At 49.4% G+C, this 24,344-nt stretch overlaps 1 protein-coding gene across 1 annotated transcript; it reads right to left on the bottom strand.

Moving 5' to 3' along the window:
• Positions 1–1,727: 1,727 nt before the first annotated feature.
• Positions 1,728–22,708, bottom strand: LOC144932190 (cathepsin D-like). Its single transcript, XM_078856142.1, has 9 exons — positions 22,629–22,708; positions 20,312–20,444; positions 17,286–17,409; positions 15,512–15,630; positions 9,513–9,712; positions 7,947–8,069; positions 2,976–3,120; positions 2,298–2,396; positions 1,728–1,915 (listed from the first exon to the last, which is right to left on the bottom strand). Exons 1-9 carry the CDS (start codon positions 22,694–22,696, stop codon positions 1,754–1,756), a joined length of 1,173 nt encoding a protein of 390 aa, XP_078712268.1. The 5' UTR covers positions 22,697–22,708; the 3' UTR covers positions 1,728–1,753.
• Positions 22,709–24,344: the final 1,636 nt, after the last annotated feature.

The following is a 24,344-nucleotide window of genomic DNA, read 5'->3' as shown; positions in this document are numbered from 1 at the left end:
GGAACGCGTTTGAGACAATGCCCGTAGTGGAGATGGAGCGATGGAATCCGTTCCTTGTGAGAGGTGGATTACCAACGTCTCAGGATCGAGAGAGTTGAGTGGCTTGAAGGATTTATCAAGCAGTGGAGTATTGATCATGGTTGAGTCTGGTGGGGAGGGGATAAGGTCTACTTGCAATTCACTTTTTTTTTTAAACCTCCATGATATGCTCGGGAGAGATCACCGAAATCTATAGAACTACGCATAGTGTTCTCAAGATTTATAATCGTGTACGTTTTGTCTGGGGATGTTTTGTCTTCCTAAAAATCGAAGCTCCATTGGGTTAAAGTTACCACCGTTACCCCATCAAATTGGAGGTAAAAAACACAATAGTTCAGGAACGGTTGATAGTCTTTGCATGATGCAAAACAGTACGGGTTCCCCCCCGTTAGGATGGGTTTACCTTGTCATTTAAAACATGTTTGATGGGGTGGCTGACTCGGTAAATTGAAGTTTGGTCAATAAGGCCGTTGCATTCACAAACGTTAAAATGCCGACCCGTTTGCCATACTTCAGTCCAGTATTTTAAATGTCTCCGCCCTTACGTCACTGCCATTGCTGTAGGCCTCGGGAATGGCACGACAGTCAGCCGTTTTGTACTGGTAGGAACCTCCTGGTTACACCAGCCCACAGGGGATTGTGTCCGTCCGTCGTGCAGGGAGGGGCTGGTCACCCCGTGATGCCCTTATAAAACTCAACGTTTAACCTACTCACGCCGGCTTGTGCCCGCCCTCAGTCGGCCATATTTGCGGAATACACCACGCCGCCGTTCACCCTGGCCATTGATCGAGCAACCCAACGTTCCTACCAGCTCCCTCCGCAGGAATGTGTTCATCCATTCTTCGCCATTCTAGTGCGGTACCAACCCCCTTTCCATGGCCTTATGTAATCCAGTCTTGTCCAATGGTATCCCGTGCAAAAGAACCGAATGCTGCAACCATTTCATTTTCGCATTCTTTGGGTCTTTCGGTAAAGTCGTATAGACTGTTTTATATACACGACTTTACCGAAAGACCCAAAGAATGAATTCCTGCAGTAGCGAACGCTTTAAGTCATTTCATTGAGTAAAGTTTTATTGTCAGTCAAAAAACAATTCAAAACATAACCACGACATTAACCTTACTGTGCATAATTTACACGATGTGCTGGCAGATGAAACAAAATCACGTTACTTTAAATAACATATATAAACACATTTACACACGCGTATTAAGGCTTTGAATGCCGAGGACATCTTGGTTATAGGTAAGATGGAAGGCAACAAGCCAATAGCCTCAATTCACAACCATTATCCTCAACAAGGGAGACATGGAGCACTTGTAACAACAAGCACACCCCTGTGGATATTAGCACACCTGCTACCAAGGGGTCTACTCTACCACCCCTCACTTTCATCCTCATTGCAGTATCAAAAATCACCAAGCAGAATCGCACCCACCGCCAAATCACCTTCCTCAGACTCCACCATCGCTACCAATCCATCAGTTTAGCTTTGTCAACCATAGGACACAAAATGGGAAGAAAAAAAATCAAGCAGTGTTGACAAATGCGTTTTTTTGAGTTTTGTTCATTGTGTTCCTGCGCCACTGCCAACACCGCCCTCAAAATATTTAAACATCGCAGAAGTCGGAACGGAGTGGTTAGCTCAGGGCAGGATGCATGCTATCACCACCTCCACAACACCGATACCCAACTAAAATCGGCCACTCATTTTCTACACCGCATGGGCAAACCCCACGCGGTCGTGATCGCGGTCGAACTCGGTGTAGAACTTTCCAATGAACACGTCGCCTAGGATCCAGAGCGGTCCTTCGGAGCTGGGCACGTCCATCACCATGAACCCTAGCAGGCAGAGTATGCCCTCCACCGTCTTGTCCTGTCAGGCAAGAGCAGGGAGGGGGGCAGAGAGTCATTGGCTTCAGAGTTGCAGTGATGACAATAGTTGAGCCAGCACAAGTTCGAATCTGTGCGAACTACGTTCTCATTAACAAGCACTATACACATTAGGATTGCCAGCCACAGCGAACATCAGTGGATAGTGATCAGAACAGGCCCCTTCCCTTCCAACTTCACCAACTCACCAGACCAGCAAAGTATAGTATGGCAGAGGCGCAACTCCATGAGTGGACCGAAACTGGCTGGAATTAATTCATAATCCCATGACTGACTATGGGTAAAAAAATGTTTTATTGGATTTGAAGACTAAAGAACGTTTCATGTCATAGCGTCATAGATCATTCATCGAGCGAGCCACCTACCACGATCACGTATTGCTTCCCAGAGAGGTGGTACGGCTTCCCTCCCAGTGTCAGCACGATGTCGGGGAGCGTGGGAATCGCCCGGCAGTCAATAGAATACTGAAGATCACAAACACACACACATCGTGCCCTTTGTCGCAAAGACTGAAAAGCTTAATCACATTTTTGACAACACCTTTGTTGAGAGGCCACCAAGGTTTGTGGTGGTCAAGATGAAGACACGAGTCGAGATGACTCGATGCAACATCCCCTAAACAGGTCCTTCAATAAAAAAATACGATTTCTTGATTTTAGGTTGTATTACACACAAGCTATAGTATTACATCGGCTGTACGCTTTAGAGAACAGTGCATAATGCCAGCGGAAAGGTGCTGTTTATGGGGTAAGAGTGAATGTGGCCAATATCGAGGGGGGGGGGGGTTGCTACCAGCTTACGCTCGTGTCACTATTGGGCCTCAAAATATGGTGGTAGCGGTGTATTAGGAATTTGCATGTTCTACCCGTGGACGTAGATTTTTTCCACCCGTTCCTTCGGTTCGAGTATGCGCCTGCTATAAATTTACACGACGAGTCACTTCGTCGAGCTATCATTTGCGGCGAGGTCGCTTCTGAAAGAGCGCTATATAAAAGTGGGCCTTACCTGGTAAAAGAGAGTTGTGTTTGTTTCAAGTCACTCACCTGTCCCCAGGGCAAGGCTGTGGCCCCGAGGGCCACCTGCAGGATCCGCAGCGCGGCAGAAGGCCCCGCGATGACGGAGGTGCCCGTGTCGACGATGGCCGGACACCCACCGACGCACAGAGACGGTCCGCCCACCACGGATATCCTCCACCACAAGACAACAAAAGACGGGCCCTTTAAAAACGCTGTTGGGACAAATGCTGTTAGATAGCACCTATTAAATAAAGGTTGTCATGGCAACGGATTGAGGTTGAGGGTACCGTGGCCAAAACCACATTCAGGCACCTTCTCCTCCCAACCCACCGAGGGGCAACTGCTGCGCCACATTCCACTAGTAACTGTAGCAACAAAAACACGATTTACACTGTAGGAGTACACACATACCAGATAATACAACCCAAAGCCATAACTCCATCGCCAGGCATTAAGCAGACCACAAACTGTAATCTCCATCAGCAGCCATGACCAATGAAGGCCTCTTCAAGCCACGAGACATCCCAAGCACCTGCGCACGTAACCAATTCCATCTCTCCCATCCCGTTCGTTAAAGTCGTCCCCCCCTCCTTGGGCACGTTCTCCCCTTTAGCTGACGATGCCACATTGGTCTCGACTGCGTGCCATCCCTTCTTACATTAAAAAAGGGATGCAGCTCGCACAAGTACACTTCAACTGAACGATAAAAAAACACAAAGCCAACTCGACCTTTACTAGTCACACAAGGTCTAAAATCGTAAAATTTTATTTCAGACAGCATAGTGCAAGGCAAAGAATACAATGTCTGTTTTTGGCTAGGGTCACGTCAACTCGAGCCACTGGTGGCGAGAACAAAAAACTCTACAGTACTGTATTTACAGTATTGATTTTGCACTCACATTTTTTATTTGGAGTGCAACGGGACGTGAATTAGCCGCTGGTAGAGTTTGCACAAGCAGAGAACTGTGCCCTTTGTGAAGACAATTACAGCATCTCGTCCTTGGTCAAACTAGTTGATAAATTACATTTTCCGTCTGAAAATATAGCTCGAAGGCAGGCCATCGTGAGCGTCCACACTTTGAGATTCATGTACAAGCACTTAAAATGCATGGCCCTTAGACAACGGTCTCCCAAATGCACTCGAGTCATGGGCGTTTAGTGACCATACTTCACCATGCTGGTCAGTGCAGAATGTTGAAGGTGGGGGGGCAGTATTAATTCCGGCAAAGCTTCAACCACCTGATGTTAGCAGTTGCTGGAACTCTTCGGATAACTGGGTCCACAGCCCGGTTAACATGTAGAAAGTGTCGCTACACTGTGTGCTTGCCAACCATTGTGACACTCCGCTCCCCCCCCCCCCCCCCCGTGTGCTTTGCGATCAATGCATGCAAGTATTTGGTGCATAGCCATTACAACATAGTGGAAACACCATGGCAATGAATGGAGAGATACACGGGACAACACGCTCTTGGGATTACCACCTCGCCCCACCTAAAGAACAGTCGGCTTAGGTTGACAAAGGTCACCACTATTTGGTTCACAAATCTATATTTAGGCAAGAGCCCCCGTTGAGGCGTCATCTTTTGTGACAGACCTGGGTTTGGACAAAAATGGAACATTCCTGCGGAAGGAGCTGGAAGGAAGGTTGGGTTGCTCGGTCAATGGCCAGGGTCAACGGCAGCGTGGTGTATTCCGCAAATATGGCCGACTGAGGGCAGGCACAAGCCGGCGTGAGTAGGTTAAACGTTGAGTTTTATAAGGGCACCACGGGGTGACCAAGCCAGCCCCAAGCCAGCCCCAAGCCAGCCCCAAGCCAGCCCCAAGCCAGCCCCAAGCCAGCCCCAAGCCAGCCCCAAGCCAGCCCCAAGCCAGCCCCAAGCCAGCCCCAAGCCAGCCCCAAGCCAGCCCCCAAGCCCTTTTTGGATTCCCGACGGACGGACACAACCCCCTGTGGGCTGGTGGAACCAGGTGGTTCCTACCAGTAAACATAGTGGAACTGCAACAAGGCAACAGAGTGGCGTCGCCAAACCATGCCGGGCTGCAGCTCCGCTCAGGATGCAGGGGTGGGTGGGCTGCAAAAGCGCTTCTATCGGGTTTGGGGGGGGTGTCACCGTTACGATTCACCACCACGGAGAATGAACTTGGGTGGGTGGAGGGGCCAACAAAAAAAAGGGACATTTGGTGGTGCAGGGCCTACATCCCAGCATCACCCCAACTCAGACCTACGTAGAGAGGGAATTAGATTGGGGAGGGGGGGGGGGGGGTCATTTATTGCACCAGGGTCCATGCCAAACCAGTGCTCGCCAACAAATGAACCACAATACCTTGGCGATCTCATCAAGGAGGAGTAATAACACCATTATGCAAACACCGGACATCCCCATAGCAGTTTTTTGGCCAACCATCGCACAAAAATGGTCACTGCGTCGTGCGCTCAGGCGTGCTTCTGTGGCCGTTTGGAACGCTTTTCCTTCCGATTAGGAAGCTACTGGGGAGCCTATGCACTTGTAAATCTAGATTCAAAAACATAGTTTACAACCTATGTTTGTGCTTAGTTTGGTCGCCCTTCTCCCACACCTCCGATTAGCACGGTTGATTACGTAAAGTACACTTTTGTGGACGTGAATAGAGATGAAACTATTAATAAAAGCAGCCTCACAAATGCTGCATGCAAAAGGAATTGAGTAAAGTGGACAAAAAAAATAGCAATAGCAGAGGCATAATAAAATAACGGACAAATGTACAACATGCAAGATAACGTATCGCAAAATTTCAAAACAGATTTCACAATTAAAAAATAAGCATAGCAGTCAGCCAATTACAGGGATTTTAAACATTGCTAGCCACCACTGGGCGAAGGCCTCCATAATCCGTGTCAGTCATGGGGGCTCTTAAAAACACTGGTCAGTGCAGGTTGGTGAAGGAGTGGCCGGGGCCACCAAACCGGTTTAAATCACTCGCCACTGATGCTAGCCGTGGCTGGTATCGAACTCCACGGTCGCCTGGTTAATAGCGCAGCACGCCAACCACTCTGCAGTGTCAATACCTTAATGTAACTGTTACAACTTTTAATAGTTGCTGCGAAGAGTTGTGCAGCGAGCAGCCTTAGACGTTTATTTACATTCAGCCATTAGGCAATTCTCTAAATTGAAGTTTATCGAGGTGGAAGATTATACGACACATTAACTGGAAAACCCCACAATGTTATTGCGCAACGGGAACTTGGGTCGGTGTCGTGGCTGCCTGCAGTGTGGTTCACACGGAGCAATCAAATTACCAGCGTGTGGGGGACATTAAGAGAGCCCAGCTGGTACCTGGGTGCCAATGAATGCCCGTAGTTCAACCGAGTTTAAATAGAAGTGCTCAAATCCACCATTTGCCGCACAAAAACCGCAATTTAATTTGGAAAACACTCCGATTCTGACATTGGTTTGACAGTCATGTGATAAACACGACTGCCACCTGGCTCCACATCTCCAGCAGGGTTAGCTTAAAAAAAGATGGCCTTGCCCCACCCGTGCATCTACTTTGGGGTTGTCCATTGCATCCTCTTTCCTCACCCAGGTCGCCCTGCACCAGCTCGTTGCAAAACTCTCCACAGCAGCGCGACTCACAACCTCCTCCCTCTCTATACCAAGGGCCAAGACCACCACTGTCGGGGACATCGTTTCTCCATGGCAGTTCGCTATCCCGCTCGTAGGTCAAGGTCACGTCCGTGAAATATCGTGCGCGTTATACCATTGGCAACGTCATACTGGTAGGAACCTCCTGGTTACACCAGCCCACATGGGATTATCGTGTCCGTCCATCGTGCATCCAAAAATGGGAGGGGTGGGGCTGGGTGGAGAGGGTGGGGAGGGGCTGGTCACCCCGTGGTGCCCTTATAAAACTCAACGTTTAACCTACTCACGCCGGCTTGTGCCCGCCCTCATTCGGGCATATTTGCAGAATACACCACGCCGCCGTTGACCCTGGCCATTGACCGAGCAACCCAACGTTCCTACCAGCTCAACTTGAACACGTAGGCTTTCGCGACCAATATTATTCATAATAAAGGTTTTTGGGTCAGATCGCGTTATTTAAAAATGTGTCGCAACCCTCCACCACGCGACACGGGCATGTCGGGTGGGTGGAGGGTTACGACATATACAAATAACGCGATCCGACCCAAAAAACCTATATTATGTTCCTACTAGCTCCCTCCGCAGGAATGTGTTTATTGCTGTCGTCATGCCTGCGGCCAAAGCGGATGTGAAAGTGCTGCCCCCTGCCGTGCTAACCAGGTAGTCTCTTGAAGGAAATTCAGGAGGTTCCTGGGGCTTTCCGTTCAACACGAAGGGTTTGCACAGCTATCCGTTCCACACCCAAATGGATACTTCGTGTCTCGGGTCACCAAAACGCAATTGGGAAGCATGTTTTTCTTATTATTTTAAAAGTCGATAAACAAGGGCATGGGTGAAAGACTAATTTTAGTAATTACTCATGTGGACATGGCCGAGTAGCACATGTGGCTCGGGTTAACGGCCAAGCCGCTCAGCGCGCGAGGGGATGAACCCACCCACTCAGAGCACGTGGTAGACCGACGGATGCAATTGATGAAGCGGTGCCCGTGGGACACATCGGTTTCACCACGTGTGAAGTTATGCTCGTGGCGACCTCGCGCTCTTTCGTGGGGACATGTATTTGATATTTTTAAAAAGCACACAATTATTAGCAAATAAATCTCTATTTTATGAACATCGTCTTCCAAAAATGTCTTTGCAGCACCCTAAATATATCCACTTGCCCGATTGCCTCGAATGCAGAATGCAGCTTTTGCCGCACGCACAAAGACAAAAACAAAGATTACCCGTGTAGCCTTAGACTGTTGGAGCAAGTGCTGTTAGCGAGACACATTTGACGGTCGGAAGGGAACACCAGGGGGTGGGGGCAGCCAGCGCCACGCCCAGCCGCCTTTGTCTCCCTAGGTGGCGATGTTTACGCACGCATACGACTCACCCGTCCATCGTGATCTGCCAGTAGTGCTTTACGGTGAGGGGCAGGTAGTGGAACTCGCCGGTGTAGTAGCGAGGATCGCTGCCTCCCAGCAAGAGCTCCCCGCCCGGTTGCGAGTCCTGGTCCCTGCAGGACAGACGTTGGATGTTACCGTTGCAGTCCGAGCTCGGACAAGGGTCAACTTCACTTGGGTCGGTCGGTACCACCCCGAGGTGGCTTAACCGGTAACGACGATCTCGTCAAGGAACATAAACCAGCACTTGAACGCCGGTCACCCTCACACAGCAGCAGCTTTTGGTTTACCGTTGAACAAAGACGGGTCACTTCAGATGTGCTTTTAGAGGCCGTCTAGAACGTTCCTTCCGATGTTCGGAAGCCACTGGAGCAATGCATTTTTGAGTCTAGATTGAAAACGAATTTCTTTAGAACAGCTTATGCGTTGTGTTTTTGTCCATTCCCCGTACCTCCGATTGGCATGGTTGGCTACGTACAGTACAAAAGTGCAATATATATACAGACATCCAACGATATGTATTTGGTCATTGTGGACAATACAGCAGACTTGATGCCTTGCAATAGGTTTAGATTGACCATTAATATCAGGTTTAATTTATCTTTCTTCAGGTACGGTTTTCCCCCCTTCACATTTGAGAAAGATTCGGTGAGTATTTGGCTGTTATAAATGTCCACATAAGCGACTTCTCGTTTGACTAGTGTGACCAGGTTGCTTTTGAATAACAATAGCTATAACATCTCAGTGGGCCTTACCTCGTAAAAAAAAATATGGTCAATTGCCAGAAAAGGGGTAAACCCGATTCCTATTTTTCATCAACAGTGAAGATGACACTGGGAGAAAATGTATACATACAGGGTGTTCTAAATGCTCGTTTAACACTTAATGGAAAAATAAAACGGATAAACACACCAACAAAATGTACGTTAACAGCGTCAAAAAGTCAAAGAGTCTCTACTTGCTCGCCATCAGTAAAAATCATTGGAATCGTCGATCTTAAATTTAGAGCTTTCGTGACTGCAGGAATTACTCTTTGGTTATTTCGGTAAAGTCACGTATAAAGATAAAATAAATTAAATAGCATACGACGTTTCGATTGCAACACGAGCAATCATCATCAGGTATAAATGAAATAGCAACAAAAATCTAACCAGAAAACTAGAGACAGATATATAAGCACAGATATTACCAAGATACATAGAGAGAGTAACACAGGCATAGAAGAGAGAGATCGTCTCTGTGGCGAGGCCTTAAATAGACAGAGGGGGGCGGGGGCGGAGAGAGGGAGGGGTTAGAGAAAAAATTAACATGTCAATGAGTGCGACGACGCGTGGTCAATTACGCAAGCTTGAACATTAGGGAAGAGGGCGAAAGAACACACTAAATTGGAATCGTCTCCAGAGACCCGGAGGGGTTACATTTCTCGTCGTATTGTTGCAACAATCTCGGAAGGTGTTAACTTTTTTTTTAAGCATCCGAACATATATAAACAAAGACGAGGGCTGGAACAGTAAAAATAAGCAGGGGGGGGGGGGGGCGAGGATAAGACGCGATACCGGTTGAGGTAGAAGGAGAAGGCGTTGCGAGGGAGACGCTTCTGCTGCATGATGGAGTCGAAGAGCGGCGTCGCCCCCGTGACGGCGAGATTGGGGTAGCCGAGTCCCACGATGCCGTCGAACTTGGCCAGCAGGAAGGTGAGGCCAGGTTCCAGGACGGCCTCGCCAAACACCTGGCCCGGCACGCTCAGCTCGCCCACCTGGAGCGGAGCGGGGGGGGGGGCAGCGATCGTCGTTAGCAGCGATCCAGCCACTGCTGGATGAAGGTCTCGACAAAACCTCACGGGGCCTGAAGAAGTTACACCACGGGAGTAATGAATTCAAGCAAAAAGGTGAAGTTTCAATTTGAGGGGGCTACAGGGAGGGGTTCGCGTTGTCCCTCATTAAAAGTATGCACCCGCGATTCCTAATGTTAATTGTAAAGTACCGAAAATAAATTAAGACGTGTGTAGTTTGGGGGGCATTGCCCCCCCCCACACACTGCGGCCATGGCTGCAAGTCCGTTTCCACCTTTGCATCACCTCCCTGGTATTTAGAGGGCGTATCGGATAGGGGGGGTGGGTATATTTCTGTGAACGATATTCAAATCTTCGATTTAAAGCTTTCGTGACTGCAGAGATTCATCCTCCTGGTTCTTTCGGTAAAGTCACGTAGAAGGAAAATAATAAAATAATCAAAATAAAACATTATTTTATTATTTTTATTATTATTTTATTATTAAAACATAAATAATTATTTTTATTTTTATTATTTTCCTTGTACGTGACTTTACCGAAAGAACCAAGGCGATATTCAAATCGGCCACCAGATGGCGACCCACAGACACCGCCACCATCGTCAACATCAGGCTTGGGGTCCACACGGTGGTGGTGGTGGCGGGGGTGATAGAGCGAGACCAATAGACATCGGCCTCGCTTCGTAAAAACAACGCGTTCAGTCGTGGATTAAGGAGAACCTCTTGAGTAGACACGTTCCACAATATGGATTTTACGGGAGGGGTCCGATGAGCTATTAAGCTCTTCCCCCCCTCCCAACCACAGACAACCAATAAAAGCCTAAAGCAAGAAGACGTTATACTATTCTTGGTTCTTTTGATGAAGTCGCGTAGATAGAATATAAAATAGTTTTTATTTTATCATTTTTTATTTTTATATCGACGTGACTTTACCGAAAGAACCAAGAAAATGAATTCCTGCAGTCAAAAGTTTTAAATCAAAATGCAAGACGATGTTAGCTTAGAGACACCTTGCGCGTTCACAAACTGGCTACATATAAAGTTACAGGTCGGTTAAATTGAATGTCTTCGTGTTATGAAAAGACATCATAAAACAAACGAAAGATGAATATCCCCCGTGTAGCGTTAACAGATGATTTGGGGCAAATGCTGAGCGAGCAGCATCTATGAAGGCCGGCACGACACACGAGGGGGGGGGGGGGGGGGGGGGGAGCCAACATGACGCCCAGCCGCCTTTGTCTTCCTTCCAAGTGATGATGTTTATAAAGGCAGAGTCAATGTTAGGGAGTCCGAATTCAGACATTCGTCACCGTTATTTGGTTGCGAGCGGGAATCTAACTTTGGGTTCGTAGCGCAGTGCGCCAACCACTGAACCACCGCTCCCCACTACACAGATACGAATTGCTCTACAGTCGTGTGCCAACTCAACCACTTTCCGCTCCGATCGCTTCTGGATCTCGTCCGGCAAGTAATCGTTTACAATGCAAAAACGGGGGTCGAGAACCGGTTCAGACATCACTCGCCACTGATGATGGCCGCGAGACCTGGAACGTCTAAACTCTGGTAACCGGGGTTCAGAGCAGTACACGAACCACTGCACCACCAACTACTCCCCCACGTGAGCAGCACACCAATTAATCACCCGCACCACGGGCAAATGAAACTAAACGTCAATGGAACTCATTCCATCGATGTTTATAAACATCACGAACGTGGAACTTGAGGTCACTTGCTCAAGGGCTGACCAGAGTCGAAGGCTATACAAATTGCTCGTGGGAGCAGCAGGAAGACCCGCAAGTCTTAATTTGTATAAACTTCTTTTGCACCATACGTAGCCCAACCGTGCTAAATCGGGAGGTGCGGAGGCAGGATCAAATTAAAAACCACGCAAAGCAACGCTAAAGAAACGAGTTGTCAATCTAGATGTTAAAGCACGCAGCGCCAGTGGAATCCTAATATCGGAAGGAAGAGCGCCTTCCAGACGGCCCCAGAAGTGCACCCGAAAGCGCGCGGTGCGGCAACCCGTTTGACGGAGAGCCAAAAGCCAGCAGCAGCCGCAGCCGCAGCCGCCCAGGAGGCGGATTCCATGGAAAAACAACTCCCAGGTGCTCGTTTACACACGGCCTGTCGCAGGAAGAGAGTGGGTGGGGGAACACCCTTAATGCGTGGTCGCTTGACATTTGGGGTGACAATATTCTGAGGTCACGATGAGCGCTTCAGGATAAACGTGGGGGGCGGGGGGAGGAGTACGTCACGTGTCGAGAATCTGGAGTCTTTGGAGGCTCTCGCCCAAGGTTAGTGCCCCAAAACAACTGCGCTATTGGAGGGTGTAATCGCTCAAGATCGAAGAGGCTTCGAGATTCGTTCGAGCAAGGTTGTTATTATAATATTGATGTTTTTCGTCTGTTTGCTACGGCTGTACTCACGCAGAACGACGGATCAGCAGTGTAAAAATCGCCGGGCAACCGGTTAAACGAGATCATCATCGAACCAAATCAACTGAAAACGCACAAGAAGTTAGCAGGCCCCTCATGCCGAAGAGTCGTGAGACTCTGGATGCTTTCCTGGCTTAGCAGACTACAAACAAAACATTCCAAGAACGTGCAAAGATAAAAGCGTTGCCCATCTGGTGAGATCAGGTGCATCCTAGGCGATTTGTTCTTGGGGAAAAAAAATCAACCCACCTTGCTGTACTGCAATTATTAAAAACTCAACTGCCACACCACATACCCACCCCCTCTGCTTTTTTACGTGGCAATTTTGCGCACCCATTGCGGTCATCGGCAACATTTCTCTACCGTCTCGGACAGGACACCAATTCACTGCATACACACAAAACACGCAATCCCAGTGGTGATCCACCAACCCCCTTTCTCCAGCGATTGCGTGCACCAGCGCCGCCACACGAGGGATTGCGCGACCATCCAAACGCGTTTAACCACAACCGATCAATCAAGTCTCCATTTCTATAGCACCATTTCGAGGGCGTGTATAAAGTATGCAACAATTATATTACTGGTAGGAACCCACTGGTTCCACCAGCCCACAGGGGATTATTGTGTCCGTCGTGCAGGGAGAGGCTGAGTGGGGGGTGGGGAGGGGCTGGTCACCCCGTGGTGCCCTTATAAAACTCCACGTTTAACCTACTCACGCCGGCTTGTGCCCACCCTCAGTCGGGCATATTTGCGGAATACACCACGCCGCCGTTGACCCTGGCCATTGACCGAGCAACCCAACGTTCCTACCAGCTCCCTCCGTAGGAATGTGTTATTGGTGCCCCCCCCCCCCCGCAAATGGGAGATTTAAAGTAGTACCCCCCTTCACCCCGCCTATTGGAGACACGCCAAGCGAGGGCGATCATCGTGCGAGAGGAGCTCCGTGCGTCGAAGCGAGATGGCGTGGGAGGCGCGACAGGGCCACGAGGGACGTGGCAAGAGGCGTGGCGAAACCTTCGTCGAGCAGCGAGATTCGGCCATTGCGGGTAATCGGGGATTCGGTTTTAGCCAGGGCCGTCTCGTCAGTGACGTGGAAAACGCTTGCCCACCCGGCAGCCCCAACATCCAGTGTATGCCTCTCGCTGCGACGCACACTGCAGTCGACCAGCAAAATCAGAAAATTACCAAGGAAAACCAAATGTGCCCCCCGTTGACGATTCGCAGGCATGGTTGCCAGTCGATGAGCTTTCAAAATATAATTTGGCAAACCAGCAAAAGCTCAAAGCCAACAAAATGCCATAGTTCCGTGCTTTGTGCTTTTCATTTCGCCAAACATTCCAATTGTGCCCTGGGCATCACGTCATGAGAACGCATGCATTTTCAGTTCAAACACTTGCAAGCGAGCAGTGCACCACTGTGTGTCAAGCAGACTCGTTTAACGTTGATATGCGGTGCTTTTTCTGGAAGAATTTGCCGTTTTAGCCCGAATTTCTGTTGCGTAGTCCCTTTAAGATATGTCTTGTTCATGTTTTTGTTTGTTGCGGTTGCACCCGATTCAAGAGATGAATGGCTCACAGGGCTATACCTCATACATGAAACTGAACCGATCTCAGAGGGCGACCTCACCAGAACCACTTTTTAAAAAAAGACCACCTCATGCATGTTGAACTTCTTTCGTACCATACGTAGCTAACAGTGATAAATCGGGGAGGTACGGGGGGGGGGGGAGCGGTAAAAACAAAAACACAACAAGTAGCTAAAGAAATTAGATTTTCAATGTAGATAGTGCACATGGCTTCCTAATAATTTGAAACTGCGGCTGTCCCTCATGTCCTAGCTTGCAAAACAAGTGCATCGTACGCAGCGATCGTAGTGTGTACGGTCCGTGCAATCAGTGGCGATAGTCATTACCGCGGTTAAAACACGGCAATCTGGTTTAAATCATGCGTGGCTTGGGGGTGGGGGGAGAGGTAGACGGAGGTGCGGGGCACACCTTTCATCTGCCCTGCAAATAATTTTTCATTACAGATCAGTCGAACCAAAATAGAAAATAACCAAACCAAGGGACGCGAATTGCGAGACGTCCCATGCAGAGAGTGGCGACAGAGATGACCCCCCATCAACTCGCTACACAGAAGCCTGCCGGGTTTAATTACTGGTGGCCCGAAACTCGACTCAAAACCTAGGGCCTCAGCAGTGCTGGTTCAGCGTTCTTGCTGTAGTCATTCGTCAGCAAGCAGCCAGCAAGGCCACCTCCTCCAGTGCGCACTTCATCTCCGCTAACGAGTCTACAAAACACGTGGCCGAGCTTCTATTGTTATTGGCCGCGAGAGACTAGCCAACAGTCGCGGTCTCATTTGGAGCCAGAACATCCACGACCATTGGAATGTGCAAAGGAAAAAAAATCACATTTCTCTTTTGGTCACGCTTAAACCTTTAAGGAGGAAGTGTCAATGTTCTCTCACACACACACACTTGCAAGCACACAACTTTCCAATTGTCAGTCGAACTAGAACAAAATGGCACTGCCTGGCTGGGACGTTTATTCACTGTTAGAAATTAAGTACAGATACAAATATTCTCACACGTGGTGGCCGGTTGCTTCTCCACTGCTGCGCCTGCCCCCCACACTGACAATCTGGGACTTCCGTTTCCAAGCCATCCATGCTGTGGTCTCCCTGCTCCTAGTCCAAGTCCACGGGGAACGCCACCTCTGTTTATTGCCGTTACCCCATTCACCCCCCCCCCCCCCCCTCTGTAAAATAACTAAATATACCTCAACTGCCAAAGATTCCCACATCTCCCACTGTTTTGAACGGTCACGAGACGCGGTTGTATTCAAATGCTGCATGCACATTGAGTTTTAAAAAAAATAAGGGGGGTGGGTGAAACAAATTAAAATTTGGCACAAACATAAAATCACGTTGATGTTTAGAACCAGAAAAAAAGTGCTGGGTGCATACGCGGTCACTTGCACACCAAAAGTTCGCGAATGCGCAGACATGCACCCACCACACCAAAAGCCCGAACACAAAAAAACACGCACAGACATGCATTCACTCAAGAGCCACCCAGTGAAACTCGCCACCCAATACTACAAGGGCAAATATCCCCCGTATAGCCTTACAAGAGTGTTGGGGCAAGTGCTGTTAGCGAGCATCTATCTATTAAGGCCAGCACACCACACGGGAGCAGGCGACCAGCATGACGCCCGGCCGCCTTCGTCTCCCCAAGGTAGCGATGTTCACGCCATCTCACACACAAGTACTAAGTTGAGGCCGAGTCGACCTAGGGGAGGCCCCGGGCACAATTCGCGCGCGCGCGTTTACCGTGATGGTATCGCTGCTGAGGAAGCCGCTGAGACTGCCCGTGCCGTACTGCAGATGGAAGAGGGTGCCGTTCGGCGCGTAGCTACTCGAGCGAGAGGCGTCGTACCGCCTGTGGTTCACTTGGAGGGGGGGGGGAGAAATCGGAGCAGCGGTGGACGGAAAGGCAACGGGTAGAGAGCAAGTGAAGAATATGAGGACTTGATTTGAAGCTTTCGTGACTTCAGGAATCCACACTCTTTGGTTATTTTGGTAAAGGCACATAGGTATAGCTACGTGACTTTACCGAAAGAACCAAAGAGTACAAGTGGATTGGCCGATGGACTGGTACCCAGCGGTGACAAGATCGGCCTCTGTGGAGGAGGCTCGTGAAGGACGCTACCGGGCAGTCGGAGACAGTCGCCCTCGAACAACAAGAGGGCAGAGGAGCGACGCTCGCAATGAGCGGTGCGTGCCGGGCAGCGAAAACTCAGCAAAAGTTGGCACAGGTGGTGCATCAGCCAGTCATCTCGGTCAGTCGACCCGTGGGCACCTGGGTCTGCCTCGTGACCTCCTACCAGCAGGCGTTCGACACTTCACGTGGCCTAAACGTGCACATAGCCTGGTACAAGGATAGTGGTGACGTCACCACTACTTCGTGGCGAATGACGGTTGTTGTTGGTGGCACATGTGCCTTGCAATGGTGTTGCTGGTTTTGGTGCTGGCGATTGTACCGACGGCCGTGGTGATGGTGCCCAATTGTGTGGTGCTGTTGCCGATGGGGGAATTGTCATGGTCGTGGGACAACCACCAAAATGAATGTGCCACAAAGTGGTCCTCATCTTCACAATTGATGGAGGAGATCCCGGGGGGGGGGGGGGGGGGGTTGGCATTTTATATTTGCGGCTTTTGCGACCGCACCATTAGCATAGTTTTACATACCATGGCCCGATTGAAGTACTGTGCTCACTACTTAAATCTTCCCAGAAACTTGTGGAATTTCTGGACATTATACCTTTAAAAAAAGTTGGCACACTTTCACTCGGCAAAAATAGTGGCTCTATTCTGCACTGACCAACGGCCAATCACCTAGGAGAGGGACATTTTACAACCGGTCCCATGTCACAATGATAGCCCTGCCCGTAAGAGCCTGGCGACCAATCAGGTTCTTGTGCACTCAAAATATACATGTGTGGCTCGAAATACAGCAGGTTCAAAATCATGACAGCCAGGAGTTATGCATGCGTTTATCTGCAGTTAAATGCCTCATCCATAATTCTATGAAAATAATTTAGTTAATCTGCTCAACCAAGAAACTCCGTGAGAATTTGTTCTTCACGATTAATGCTACCCACGAACTCTTAATTTGTATTGTCCATCAACCCGATAACCTGCAAATCCTTTTATCCGGGAATGGAAAAAACCTTGACCCATGAATCCAATTCGGTATGAACTCTGTTATCCATCTGGAAACTCTTTTAGGCACGCAAGCCTTTTATTAAAGTAACTTCATCCCCGAATCGACAACAATTTGCATTCTCAAATCCTCTCAATTGTTAAAAGCCCCTTTAAGGCAAAACCCCACCTCCCTCCGTGCATCTAACAATGGCATAACCACACGTCTGGGGAACTGCAAGGCCCGAACGAACACAACAATTATCAAAAGCATTAACGACACCAGAAGCAAACGCACAAATGAAGCGACCAATTGGGAGGTGCAAGCGAACGAGTCATCCCGCCGTGGTGGTGGTGGAGTTAGGGAGTAGGCGGCCGTGGGGTGGAGGGGGGGGTAACTCACAGCAGGCGTGGTTGGTGGACGGGCATCGCGCCGAGGGGACCCACGTGTTGGACGAGCCGGTGTCGAACACCACGCCGAACGGTTGCGGCGGAGTCCCAATCCAAACCGTGCCGTAGTACTGAGCCTACGGGCAGACACCCACCCGCAAGGGTTTCCCCCATTTCCTTTGCTCTCTCACCGTCTCTTCTCCGTTCCTCCTCCACTGACCGCACAAGCGGATCCCCACTCCGAGAGTCCATGCCAACCACCAAGGTTGCTTTTGCACCGTAGAACCAGAGCCGAACTTGCGACGTCGGGCCTCACACGCACGAGGTGTGACGATAAGACTCGACAGGTGCCCATCCACGATGTCGCACGATGAACATGAACAATCGTTGCGCGCCCCCCCCCCCCTCACTGCAACCCACCACACCTCCTGGCCCTCAGTCAGTAGGATGATTTTGGAGAGCAAAGGGCGCATTGTGGTCTCGTGGCTCGGTAAAACGACCGTTGGGAAACTCCAGCAGGCACCACGAGTCGCTTCTCACTAAACAACCTCGACTGCCACAATTCTGATCGTGAACTTTACAAACGCGGTTTTTTTTTTCCAAAACCGCACGCACGTATTCAGTGACATTAAACAAAATTGATAGCGCCACATAATCACCGTCACAACCTCTGAAAAGCGATTCTACACAAAGCAGTAATTTAATTTATGGCAGTCGTGTAAGACAACGTTAAACTGGAATGTTTAATGCATTGAAAAAAATTCTAGATTTGTATTTCTCCAAAACAATAACCGACGACAATCACGATCTTGTGCGGAAACAGACAATGCGCCGTATTGCAGACGAGTACGAGTGTATCGACAGTGGCAACCACTTTGTATCAAACGGTTAGAAATGAACAACACAAACTCCCATCTCCATGAATACACGGGGGAGCACAGGAGGAACTCTGCTTTTCTTAAAATAGAAAACAGCTACAACAACCTCGTAAATTAATCGCTTCACATTGCTCAACCACAACGCTCTATACTTGAGCGACTCGCTCGAATTAGACCCAAACCAACGTGCGCAGTTCAGAGCCGTTCAGCGCCCCCCCCCCCCTCCATAACGCTTTTGGACGCGATTACAGCTTCCATTGTTCCTAGTTGCAAAACAAAACTCCGCTTCATCAAAACGCCTTTGTGTTTATCCAATTCGGCCAGGATATAGCCACACCAGAGCCGTAAAACTGCACGCGTGGATTACAAACTTTTGACTGTAAATATAATAAAAAAAGTTTCATTATTTCCGTGCCAGCATTTACGTCTGGCTTTGTGTGCCGACAGAGACCCCAGGATTGAAGCCGCTTTTTGCTCAACAGAGAGATCAACAGAGATGGCCATCGCGGAGATTAAATCCCGATAAATGCAGCCGCTGTGCTTTTGGAGCAAGAATTGTCTTTCACTCCGTCTGCGTATGAAGTCACGATTACATCACTGGCTGCATTCCACTATGCATTTCCCTGCTGTATGCACTTTTGAAATACGGGACGTCTGCCCCGGGAGGCTCACATGTGCCCCCCCCCACCACCACGGCACGTCATTTACCAGCAATTCACCATGTTTGGTAAATGTTGATTAATCAAATTGCATGATGCAGCCATTGCTGCCTGGTTTGCTGCGTAATCCCACAATCCCAACAGGGACGTTTAAAAAAATCCCAGCCTCAACATTTTTATGTTTTCCTGCAGATGGCCCCAGAGGCTACAGCCTTGCCCTTGGGAGAGGCGAGTGATTAAAAAAAAATCACTATTTTACCAGGTAAAGCTTAAGAGGCCCGATTATGTGGAAATGTATAGCAGCTCAAATACTCGAAACGCATGTCGATTCTAAAATGCGGAGGGAAACCCAATCCTATCTGGCAGGCAAAAAACACAAGACTGAATGACTATGGCATGACGCGGGACCTTACATCCAACAGTGGCTAGACCAAGGCGAAGCATGACCATTTCACTTGGATATTATTTTCTACATAGGCCGGAAATTAGAATTGACACAGGATGAGTGCAGTTTGCAAGCAGCCACAACCCCCATTGCATAATAAATAACAAAGCCACACGATCCAATTTGTCATCAGGTAATGTATCGCAGTTGGCAGTAGGCAACAGCGAAACGCTCAATTGAATTGAGAATGTAAAAGGCAGAACAAATGGCTCGGCAAATTATTTAACAACAAACCACTGTTGATCGGATCAAGAGTTGTATTGGAAGTACATTTCAAATTTACGTTTCATTATTACCCACCACACGCACATCGATTGGTATCCATCCTTAATGACTGCAGGGGGGGGGGGGGGGTGTCCTTATGAAAGGCACATTGAGACCAGCACGACGTGGTCAAAACGAAAAAAACACAAAGATCTCCCCCGTATAGCCTTAATCTATGAAGGCCAGCAAATGTACACGAGGGGATGGGTGGCCAGCACCATGCCGGGCCGCCTTTTGCCTTCCCAGTGCCGATGTTCACACATCGCAACAGGCACTCATTTGAGCAAAGATTCGACCTCGAGAAGGCCCGGGACCAGTTCAGATATTCATTACCGATGTTGGCCGTGAGCGGCAATCGAACTCGGGTCGCCGGCTTTGTAGCGCAGCGTATTCCAACCGCTGCACTACCGCTTCCCAAATCCATAGAAAAAAGAAAAAAATAACCTGTAAAAACAAAGTTTTTCACTATAAATCCTTTATATGCGTGGCGGCTAGAGTCCTCTCGTCCTCTGGCTTGAGATGGCTGCCACCTATGGGTCAGATGATTGCCTGCCACCATTAAGCAAGTGGTAATTAAATATAAAAAAAAATTCTCCTAAAAAGTGTAAAATTTTGGAAAAAATTTTTCACGAAAATCAATTGTCACGCACAACGAGTCTGTGTGCAAAATGTCAGCTCGATTGGATCACGGGAAGTGGGTTAAAAAACGACCGAAAAAGTTGCACGGTCCTAAGCAAGCAAGCGAACTTAATATAAAGGATTTAAAAAGAAAACCTGTAACCCAACAACCTACATCGAAGTAGTTCTTGAGAGACTCCACGTAGGTGCCATTCCACGTGCCACGCCCTGCGAGGTCGGAGATCCACTCCAGGCTCTGCACCTCGGCGAGGAGGCGACGGAGCGGCCGCACGCGAGTCAGCGGGATCCTGGCGGGTACGGGGGACACGAGGGCGGCGAGCGGACGTGGCAGGCTCATGACAATAACAATACTTTGCGAGGTTCGGTATTAGTGTCGTTCTCATAGCGAAGGGCCATTATGGAGGAGGAGGGCGACGCTGCTACGTTTCACGGCGATGTTGCCGTGTAATCCCAACATTAGGAGACCAATTTGTTGCGGGACTTTTTTTAATAATGGCAAAATTTGGTTAACTACGCCGGCAACAACTGCGGCTCTATCGCTTCTAAACGACGTTAGTATGGCACTTTAAAAAACCGTCCACTGTTAAGCAGTCTGGTTACGGAAAAAAACACCCGCAGTAATAACCAGGGTGGCCCATCGGACTCCAACCTTCGCGCGAACAAGCGGCGGACGCACCACCAACCGCTGGGCCACGCCACCGCGATCCGGTCAGCGCAGTTACAAGTCGACGGGTTACCCTACCAAAGCTGGGATTAACTTCACCCGAGATAAGGGGTGGGGGGGGGGGTCGGCAAACTTAAATAGAACGAGGAGCCATTCTTTTTCTAATTCGGTACAAATAAAAAATAAAACACCTCTATATTGCAAGAGCTGCAATGCATTCGAAGACCAGCATTGATGACGTCCCGAAGCAAGCCCGTCGTAAGGAGCCACATCAGACTTCGGAGCCGCAGGTTTCCACGACCCCTTGCACTCGAGAGCCTCCCGAGTCGCTGGTCGACTGGAGGGAGGCACGCGACTCGCATCCACAAGGGGCGAGAACCTCTCGGAGAAACGCTCCTTGGGTGAAGGCAAATTACCGCTTTCCGCGATGCTCCCCGTTTAGAACGGCGACCAATTATGTTTACAGTCTTGCACAGACGCAATTACTCCTGTGCCGTGAAATAATAAAAATAGTGCCAGCCTTATTTCATGGTATCCCCCCCCCCCCCCCCCCCAATTCATTTGAGAAATGAAAAGCCAGCCGTGTAAATATTTGCCCTGGTCCGGAGTAGGCTACATTACTTTCAAGAATTGGTTTAATTTAAAATGAAACAGATTCCCAAGTGTCGGTTCGACTCCATGTGCACGGGTCCCTTCGTTAATTCACTGCCGAACGATGACCTCTCCATTACCGGGTCGGTCATGGGGAAGTTGTTTGACCATACTTCACCACGCTCGTCATCGGTGTGGGTTGGGGGGGGGGGGGGAAGGTGGCGGCGAGAGAGTATAAATTTGACTGGTTCAAATATAATTCGCTATTAACGGGAGTCAAACTCGTACGGCCGGATTCTTAGCGTAGTGCGCCAACCGTTGTGCCACCTTTCCAGAGTATGGCGTGATTATTTTCGGTGGGTTATTAAAAATGTTATTTATTACGTTAAAAATTAATTCCGCTCACGATTCGTGCTCTTAAATCACGCCGATGGAAAAAAACAATTAAGTACGTAGATTTAAAAGCCTTGCAAATCAAAACCGATTTAGATTGGAACATTGCATTTAGGTCAGCGATGTGTAGACGGTACCCCGTTAGGAGTTGTACAAAACGAGTCGGAACAAACAATACCAGGAGACAATAAAAATAGAGTCCACAGACGATCATCGATTATTGAAAAGTGCGCGCAAACCTCGAAATTGCGACAATGTCATCAACATCGGGATGCAACGCGCATCCTCCAGATTATAAAGACCAACATTCAAGCCCGTGTGTGTGGGGGGGGTGCGTCTTATAGTAGGTAGGCGTCAGTATGCGAGACCACATTTAAAACTTGACACAAGGGGGGAAATGGGGGAGGGGGAAGTCTCCAAGTCTTCAGGGAACATTGCGAACCCGGTTTTTTGTCAGTTGCGTAATTAGCGCAGAGATCCACTTCATACACTGCGTATCGTACATCTTCAGGTTATAAAGTCGCACTCGCATTACTCGTTTCCCCGTTGCCGATAACGCTTTAACAAATCTGGGCACACGCACAGCGGATTACAAGACGCTCCCCCAACGTTTGCTCTAAAAACAAACAAAAGTGCGTCTAGCAATCCTGTAAAATGAGCGAGATACGATTCAGTCCTTCCCCAAGATAGATCCTCTCCCGGTTCACTGCACTTTCACGAGGTCGCTCCCCTACGTGGGTTCCGGCCGTGGCGTCTGCGCGTCGTCCCCGACCTTTGAAACAGGCGCTCCCGCTCGGGCACACCCCGTCCGTGCGGCTCGTACCTGAAGAGCGCGTCTCCCCCACGTGGCAACAGCAGCGCGAGCAGAATGGCGAAACACGTGACACTCATGGCGGCGGACCACGTGCTCCTCGAGACAACGGAACAGCCTCACGCGCAAGCGATTCCCATTGACACCGCGCCTTTTAATTGCTCACCACTTTCCGCCGCCGTCACCATCATCACCACCACCATCGCCGTAATCATCAGCATCATTAATCATCATCAGTCATCATCGATGGGCCATCTGGAACCCTCGCGTCGCTTTCTCGGCGGGGACAAGTGGCACCCGTTCCGAATTGGGGCGGAACGACGCCACTTTACGAGTGGGTGCGTTGTTTGCGCGTATATTTAAAAGCCATGCAAATCAAAACCGCGTGTTGGGAGAAAGGAAGTGTGCTTGGATTGCTATGATTTGCGGAGAGGTAGCAACCATTGGGGCAATAGTCGCTCATTTTTGGTACAGCACAAATACATAAATAAATAAACCCACAAACTAATGTCCACAGTCAAGTTCCAAATGGCAGGGTCGTGCATCAACACGGTAGAGGCAGCACGACCACTTACAAGGTGGATGGTTTGAGAGGGATGTGTGTTGGGATGAGAGGGAGGTGTGCTGGGATGAGAGTAAGGTGTGTTGGGATGAGAGGGAGGGAGACAAGGAGGCACGCATGGTGATGGTGGGCGATTTTGGAGTAGGTGACAGGGAGCTTTGATGGGGGATGATGGGGGTGAGGAGATGAGGAGGATGATGGATGGTGGTGGTGGTGATGGTGGATGGTGATGGGAGGGGCGGGGAGAGGCGTGTTGAGCAGTGCAGTGGCGTGAGCGAGTGAGGCAGGACGGTAATGATGAATGGGTCGAGAGGAAGATGACTAGCGACGATGATAATGGGTGGATTCGTGCGAGCGGATGCTGATTGTGTGTGTTTGGGTTGGTGGGACACGTTGGGGGTGATGCGGGTGTGATTAGTGGAGAGAGAGGCAGAGTGAGCGAGCGAGCGGATGGGAGGGTGATGATGATGGGTTGTTTGGTGAGAGAGGGGGTTGGTGGGGGGCGAGGCTGGAAGGGGTGGGGGTGAGTGTGGAGGAGGAGGGGGCTCTGTCTAATTAATGCCCGTGCACTCTGGCAATTATGAACGCGCGCGTGTAATCGCGCGTGCGTCGCAAATGCGTGAGCTCATTCCGCTCTTTACGCAACACGTGCGCGCTTCCTCCGAACGCCCACCACATCTACAATCGGCGTGCGTTTAGACTACTCGGAGTATTTGGCTGCTGTAGGTTTCCACGTGATAAGCCACTTCGTTGAGCTATCATTTGTGGCTTCTGAACAAAGAAGCTAATGGCTCAGTGGGCTTTACCTACTAAAATAAAAATAGATAATTTTCGTGATTTGTTTACTTTCCGACGCTTTGCACTCCTATCGTGTTTTTTTATGTTCTTGTTGTAACATTCTGACCCGTCCCTACTGGACATCTGTGGGGGGGAAAAGAGCTTCATAGCGCATCGAATTCCTCCAGTAAAAAAAGATTCCGATTCTGACAGTGTGGGCAGCCAACACACAACACCGCGCCGCAGCCTCGCCTGATAACCACGCAAAAAGCAGTGGTCCCACTAGGTTGCGGGAAACCGACACGGAGGGTTGCCTGATCGCGTGAAACAGAATAGTAATTTTTCGATTTAAAGCTTTCGTGACTGCAGGGACTCATCTTCTTGGTTCT

Source organism: Lampetra fluviatilis, chromosome 5 (genome assembly GCF_964198595.1).
Source record: "Lampetra fluviatilis chromosome 5, kcLamFluv1.1, whole genome shotgun sequence".
NCBI classification, from domain to species: Eukaryota; Metazoa; Chordata; class Hyperoartia; order Petromyzontiformes; family Petromyzontidae; genus Lampetra; species Lampetra fluviatilis.
Note: the sequence above shows the minus strand (reverse complement) of the source record. Positions and strands in the feature narration are given on the sequence as shown.

Bases quoted from the DNA above. Each gene is read 5' to 3' on its own strand.
- LOC144932190 (XM_078856142.1), bottom strand. From the start codon at position 22,696: ATGAGTGTCACGTGTTTCGCCATTCTGCTCGCGCTGCTGTTGCCACGT. The intron at 20,445-22,628 runs GTACGAGCCGCA...CGTACCCGCCAG, and splicing joins GGGGGAGACGCGCTCTTCAG to GATCCCGCTGACTCGCGTGC. The intron at 15,631-17,285 runs GTGAGTTACCCC...CCCCCCTCCAAG, and splicing joins GTCCACCAACCACGCCTGCT to TGAACCACAGGCGGTACGAC.